Source organism: Bidens hawaiensis, unplaced genomic scaffold, assembly GCF_021521415.1.
Source record: "Bidens hawaiensis isolate Kalapana, Puna unplaced genomic scaffold, B.hawaiensis_p1.1 tig00056313_1, whole genome shotgun sequence".
NCBI classification, from domain to species: domain Eukaryota; kingdom Viridiplantae; phylum Streptophyta; class Magnoliopsida; order Asterales; family Asteraceae; genus Bidens; species Bidens hawaiensis.
This window is the reverse complement of record NW_027500160.1, coordinates 43,876-51,077: the sequence shown is the minus strand read 5'-3', so window position 1 is coordinate 51,077 and position 7,202 is coordinate 43,876. Positions and strand designations below refer to the sequence as shown.

At 36.9% G+C, this 7,202-nt stretch overlaps 1 protein-coding gene across 1 annotated transcript; it reads right to left on the bottom strand.

Moving 5' to 3' along the window:
- Positions 1-478: 478 nt before the first annotated feature.
- Positions 479-1,660, bottom strand: LOC143601459 (F-box/kelch-repeat protein At3g23880-like). The gene has a single exon (XM_077078863.1). The coding sequence runs from the start codon at positions 1,658-1,660 to the stop codon at positions 479-481; it is 1,182 nt and encodes a 393-aa protein (XP_076934978.1).
- Between the last annotated feature and the right edge of the window lie 5,542 nt (positions 1,661-7,202).

Here is a 7,202-nt window from a genome sequence, read left to right as displayed (position 1 = left end):
CAAACTCTTAATTAAAGAAAAGTGAAATGATATTTTTGTAAAATAGATGTTGAAGCTATTTTAACAAACTCGTTGGTCCGCATTTTTGTATTCCTATCTTTCAACCGTGTTATAATAGATAACCAATGATTTCCACCTTTTCTTTGCAACAACTTTTCATTTTTTTGGGTTACAAATGCAACTGACCAACATTCATTCGATTAAAAAATTATAAAAAAGAGTTCTAGTTCCCTAAAGTTGAATTATGCAATGATTTCGGATTCTTCGTAAAACATGTAACCACAATTAAGTTTAATTAAATACAAACGGCCTTCAGTAGACAGTTAATATATATAATCTACATACCATTAAAAAGCTTCAATAACCCATATCAAGATAAAACCAAAAATAGTTGCTTTATAGTTTATAAGCATAAGATAAGCCGTAAACCATAACAATCAGTCACATTTTATGAATCCAAAAAATACAACTTTTTAGATCAGTTTTTTAATGAATAACAAGTTGAAAACAAACTACTTTGATACAATCTTATGTCTATTGCGGGTTCTTCTTCCCAACCTTCGAAGCATACTTCATACAAACCGCGACTTTTTAAGTTGTAAAAAAGCATCTTCCTCCCATCTATCATTAACACGTCTCCATTTTCGTTCCAAAGCCCTAAAACCTTTATGAAACCATAAAGAAGAGGCAGTTTATGCTCGAACTGACAGTGCAACACCCACCCTCTCTCCTTCAACACCCACACCTCAACGCCCCGATTAACAATTTGATACACATATCCAAGTTCACCATGTAAATCAACCAACTGCTCCCTTACCCAACCGGAAGCTGGTAGTTCTTGAGGAGGATTGATTACTCCAAATTCCTCCTTAGCCATATCAAAGGTTATTACCGTCCTTCCTAAGTAGGCTTCACGATCATCATCATATTCATCACTGATTAGCCAATGCAAACATCCCTTAACAAACACACCTTCACCTGTTATCGGAAAAGAAGGGACTTGTGGGATCTTTCGCCATGAGTCTGTACCCAAAACATGCACCATGGTGCATAGATCCTCCTCCAGTTGATCAAAGTTTGGTAACTTATCTTGCTTTCTTAACGCAACACACACCATCTTGAAAGTATTGGTAGACTCATCGAAACCAAGCCCGCTAGGAGTGACACATAGTCGGTTCGACTCTTCACGATCAATCCCACGGGACCGTTTTTGTTTGTGGACATAATGGAATGTTGCCTTCATGGGTGGCAATTCATGACATTCTCTCCTTAGCGGGTTGATCACAACCAGATTGATGGTGTCACGGTGGCGTTGTGATGAATAAAGCAGACCGTTACAAGAACCTAGGATTATGTCATTAGAACACATAAAATCCATAGCCGGTGGCTTCTTTGTCACTTCTTGGGTACAACTGCCTGCTTCTTCTTTATGTTCCAAGAAATTGATAATGCATTGTGAGTTGGGAAGATCTGATGCGAGTCGACGGAACATGATGAGCATCGGATCGGTCGAAGTCGCTTGTTTGGCATGAAGGGTTTCGAGATAAGGATCAGTGATGTAGTTGCAGAATTGCTTGCTTACACACCGGAATCGAGCCAAGGATTTCACCGCCATTCTTGAAAAGATGTCATACATGTTTTTCGAAGATAACTCTGCCATGATGGTGTGGTGATTAGGGTTTACGACTTTACGGTTTGCGTGATATGCAAGGAATTGGTTATAGGAGAGTGTATTTAAATTTTGAAATACAAAAGTTGAAAGTTGATTGGATTAATAAAATAGGAAACTGTATCTTCGGAACCGACTTATTTAAAAGTCAGTGGTTACGAAACTAAACGGTAACTTCGTTGTTTGCAAAAGAAATTATGTTCGTTTTTCTTAACACTTTAAAAGTCAAGGCAATTATTACTTTAATAAAAACAGGTTCGATAAAAAAAATTATTAAAAAAACACCCTTTTTGGAGAACAATGAAATTAAATATTTTAATAATAATATTTAAAAATATATAAATCTGTATATGTTTTTAAACTTTTATAAATTATATTCATATAAACTTATCAAAAGGGTTATAAAAGAAAATGATATTCATATAAACTTTTATAAGTTATAAAAGAAACTTGACAAAACGGCAAAAGTCGTCCTTTATGTTTGAACATTTTTTCAATGGACGTCCTTTCGCAAAAGAAATAAAAGAAATCATATTTCATGTTTCAAATCTCTTTCACGTTACGTCCTTTGATACTAACCCAATTACATTTTTTTCGTTAAATCTGGTCATATTCATTGCACATGAGAATAATTTGGTATTTTTATTTGTTTAAGAGACTATCTATATAATTAACAAGAAAAACAATAACTATCTTCTCTCTCTTCTTCACCTCTTTCTCCCCACCACCATACCAACACCCAAACACAACCTTCAAGCCACTAACACCTAAATACAACCACCAGCACCAACCGCCGCCATGGCTCCGACGTACCCCAACCACCACACCATATACCTACTTCTCTCTTTTTGCCAGGATACCCCAACCACCACACAAGATACCTACTTCTCTGTTTCTATCGGCGAACCCTAACCACCACACCATTTAGATCTGAAAACGAAAACCCTAACCGAGCTTGTGCAGTTCGAAGTGTTTGAATGCTATCTAGCCTGCAATTATACTAACCACCGGCCACCAACATCAACAACGTCACCGACAATTAAACCAATAGCTCCGAGACTGAAGAAAATTAGATCATGATCATCATACACAAAATCAAGCTTGAAAAACTCAAGATTTGCGGTGAAGAACGGAGCTATGGCGTCGGAACCCTAGCCTTTGCTGCCGCCTACAATTATACCAATCGGTATAATTTCAGTTTTGTGACTTGAAATTGATGTGAAAATCAAAGCGTTAATTACACCGGTTGAGATTCTCGAGGTCGCCGGGAAAAGAGATTAAGAACCGTGGCTTCTTGAGGTCGCCGGAAAACGAGATTAAGAACCGCGGCTTCTCGAGGTCGCAGGAAAACGATAGGAGATGGTGGTGGTTGGGTGTGTGTTTGTGGCTGGAAAATGCGAGAGATATGGGAGTGGTGGATGGAATCGACCGTCGTCTCGCCGGCTAACCCCTCTCCCATTCCGTATTACCGGCAACAGTAAGAGGTTATTGCAGGTGGGTGGTTGGTGTGGTGGTTGCGTGATGAAGAGATGGTGGTGGTTCGGAGTGGCGGTTGTGTAGTGGCAGTTATGGTGGCTTAGTTCGGGATGGTGATGGGGCGTTGGAGACGATGGCAATGGCCTACGTGAAGTTGAATGCGGTGGTGGAGGTGGAGGTGGTGGTAGCTAGGGAAGGTGAAACAGATTTGTGTATGTGAGAGAGAGAGAGAGAGAGAGAGAGATTTTTATTTGTTTGTTTTAGTTATAAAATAAATTATATATAAAATTACAAAACTACCATAATGTGTAATGCATATGACCAGATTTAACGAAAAAATTTAACTGGGTTAGTATCAAAGGATGTAACGTGAAAAAGATTTGAAACATGAAATATGATTTCTGCAATTTCTTTTGCGAAAGAACGTCCATTGAAAAAACGTTCAAACATAAAGAACATAAAGGACGTCTTTTGCTGTTTGTCAAGAAACTTTTATAAATTATATTTTAAAAAGGTTATAGAAAAAACTTTTATAAAATTATTTTCAAATAAACTTGTTTTGTTAACTTAAAAAAACATTAAATACACGTCCAAGTTTGCATAATTTTTTTTGAACAACCCGGTATTAAATTTTAACAGAAACAGATTTGTTTTGGAAAAAAATATTTTTTTATCTCGTAAATAATTTTGGCACGTGCTTAAACCGATAAGTTTGACGAAATATAAATATATTTGCGATTTCAACTACCCGATAACGATGAGTACTCAAAATATAATTTTCTAATTTTAGGTTTATACTTTGTTTAATTATTAATGAATGCTTTTAACAACTATAGTTTTTTTAGTATTAATTTTACTTTTAAACAATAATAAGTGAATGATGTGGTACAATGGGGAAATTGATGAATTAGGAGTATTTTCTTGATAAATTGGAGTGTGATGTGACGCTTACGTGATAAGGTGAGGAAATTGATGAATTAAGGAGTACAACCAAGCCTAAAAAGGAAATTTCCTATCGATTGCATCACCAGAAACTTTAACGGTGAGGAAATTATTAATGAATTAAGGAGCACAACCATGGCCTAAAGAGAAAATTGTCTATCGATTGCATCACCAGAAACCTCAATCTAGCAAAGATTTCTAAAAGATAATGCACTCATATCTCATTGATGGAAATCCTTTTAAAGAGTTCACGGCAACCTAAAGTTACACTAGCATATGCTACCAATTTGACTTCATTTAATGTGTACATTCTTCAAGGGACGAGTGTGGAAAAATCGGCTAGGCGGCTGATTAATCAGCGCCTAGGCACTAGCGGACTTCAGTTGGTCAAGTTTAGCTAATCGAAGACTCTAGGCGCTAGTCGGTCAAAATCAGTCCTAGGCGGTGGCTATTGGTCCTAGTCGGATAAAATCAATCCAAACGCCCAACTCGGTGCCAGTCAAAATTGGTCCGAGCGGGTTAAAACCGGTCCTAGGTGGTCAACATCAGTCATATGCGGATAAAATCGGTCTAAATCGCCCCACTCAGCGTAACTCGGCCCAACTACACTTTTTAGCCTCGATTAGAAACTATTAAGTACTTAAATTGCTTGTTAAAGGTTAAAAGTTTGAATTTTGAACTACTTTTAACTATTATATTCATATGATGTGTATATAACTACATATATTCATATATTCATATGTAGTTATATATTCATATAACTACATATATTCATATAACTACATTATATTCATATGTGTATATAACTACATATATGTGAAAATTTGCATATAAAAATTTCAATCCGGTTAATCATTGGCGAAACCCGACCATCCGACTAGCGCTTAGGGACTTCTACAACACTACGACTAGGTAAAGCGGCTGAAGTGATTTTACTTGCACTTTTAGGTATGTTTATAGCATTTTAAACTTGTAATTTTCATCCTATATCATGCATTTATCTCACTTACTAAATTATTTTATGTAATACTTGTGTTTGTGGAACAGAGCCTACTTTGGATTATTTCTAGTGTTTTTGTATGTGCGGATCAGTTGGGAGGGATGACAATGAATATTTGGAGAGATATGAAAGCATTCAAAAATATACGAGGTGACTATTACTTTATCACAGATAAAAACTGAACAAGAAGATTAAAACGATCGTGTCAAAGAGTTGAGTGGTGAAGGAAAAACATGCCAAGACGAGAAAATGTGCCGAAATGGTATCATAAGCTAAACTTGAGACTGGAAAACGACTTCTAAACCATCATCATCATCATCATCATTATTATTATTATTATTATTATTATTATGGTCAATCCTTTTAGGGGTTCATGATTTAAAAGAATAATGTGGTTAAAGAAAACGACACAGAATTCACAAAAGAAAAGTATGCGTTATCTTTGGTTTGCAATAATTAAATGAACCCTTAGCTTAAACTAGAGTTGTATAAAACCGTTTTTCTTTTCAAACCGAACCGGTTTGGTCAAACGATCATCAAAACCTGTTTGACACAAACTGGTTCAGTTTAGAAACATGAAAGGTTGATCTGGTCCAAATTGATTCGGTTCAGTTTAGAACGGTTTTTTTCTCAAGCCAGTCCAGTTTTAAAACCGGTTTGGTAGTTCAGAAAGGGAACCAGCGATAGGGACGGCGGGTTGGGTCGGTTTGAGACCCAGTTTGGTTAGAACCGGTGTCTTTTATCAAACCGATTTAGGTCGGTTTGCAGTGAACCGGTTCCAAACTTATTTTTTTACATCTGTGGCTTAAACTACAATTCACAACTTAACTGGTATGAAAATTTAGGCTACAATCAAAATTATTATGGGCTTCATTTCTTGGTATACAGCAAAATGGGAGTTGGTCTCAACAATTGTTTTCCGTGGGCTGGCTTTGACAGTTGCAAATAGCAATAGGGTTGCACACTTGCACAGTCTGATAGAGGGGCACAAATCGGTTAACCATTTACTTGTTAATATGCTAACCGGTTTTTTTTTTGGGGGGGGGGGGGGGGGGGGAGGGAGTTAACGGCTTAGACTGGTTTTTTGGGTCGGTTACTAACCGGTTTTGACCGGTTAGAGAAACAGTTTTGACCAGTTAGACAGAACCGGTTAACCGGTTAATAACCGGAAAAAACCGGTTTTTAATAAAATAATAATAAAAAAATTGGTTAACCGGTTCGGTTAACCGGTTTAAAATCAATAATATAAACCGGTTACTAATCGACGGTTAGGATCGGTTAGTAACTGGTTAGGATTGGGCTGGTTAGTAACCGGTTATAATTTCAGGTACGAACCGATAAGAAACCAGTTAACAGGGTTCTGTGTGCACCTCTACTTGCACATAAATGAAGAACATGAATAAGTAATATCGTTTGGTTAACTAAATGAACGAATACGATCGTTTGATTCGTAGAATCCTTGAAATTATGATGGAATTAGAATTAACTAGTATTTTGACCCCCCGCGTTGCCCGGGGGCGGGGGGGGGGGGGGGGTTGCAAAACATCTAAGGTTGATTTGATTCGCAGGCCTTAGCCAACCATCACAGCCCACTGCAAATACACCACATGCTTTATTGTCTCTTTAAAAGCTCAGGCGAGCATCAAAAACTTTGAAAACCTCTTATGAAACATTTCTCACAAATTTTCATAGCAGATGACTCAGCCAACAATTGAGAACCAAATGGAACCTAGTCCAACAGAGCCATAAACAACCACCATCACCTGTCGTGCTTCCAACCTGCCACCTGCCTCAATGCGGCGGTGCTTATATAAAGATTAACAAAGCCCATCAAGTTACAATGCAGAACCTAAAATTAATCTACATCAATTTTTTACAAAACTAATGAAAACCAAAAACATAACAGAACAAAGAAAGAACGAAAGCTCGTTAAGAAATACAATCACAAATAGGCTCAGGCTCAGATATATAATCATCATAGCCTTTATCATCCAAACCGACTAAAATGCGCCGTACGCGGCTGCAATAAACGGCCAGAAAAAACATCACAAAAATTCTCATCAAATTTAGATATTGAACAATAAACTACTTAAACCACTTTCAAAACTATAAAAG

Excerpts from the sequence above, each read along its gene's own strand:
- LOC143601459 (XM_077078863.1), bottom strand. The coding sequence starts at position 1,660 with ATGGCAGAGTTATCTTCGAAAAACATGTATGACATCTTTTCAAGAATG.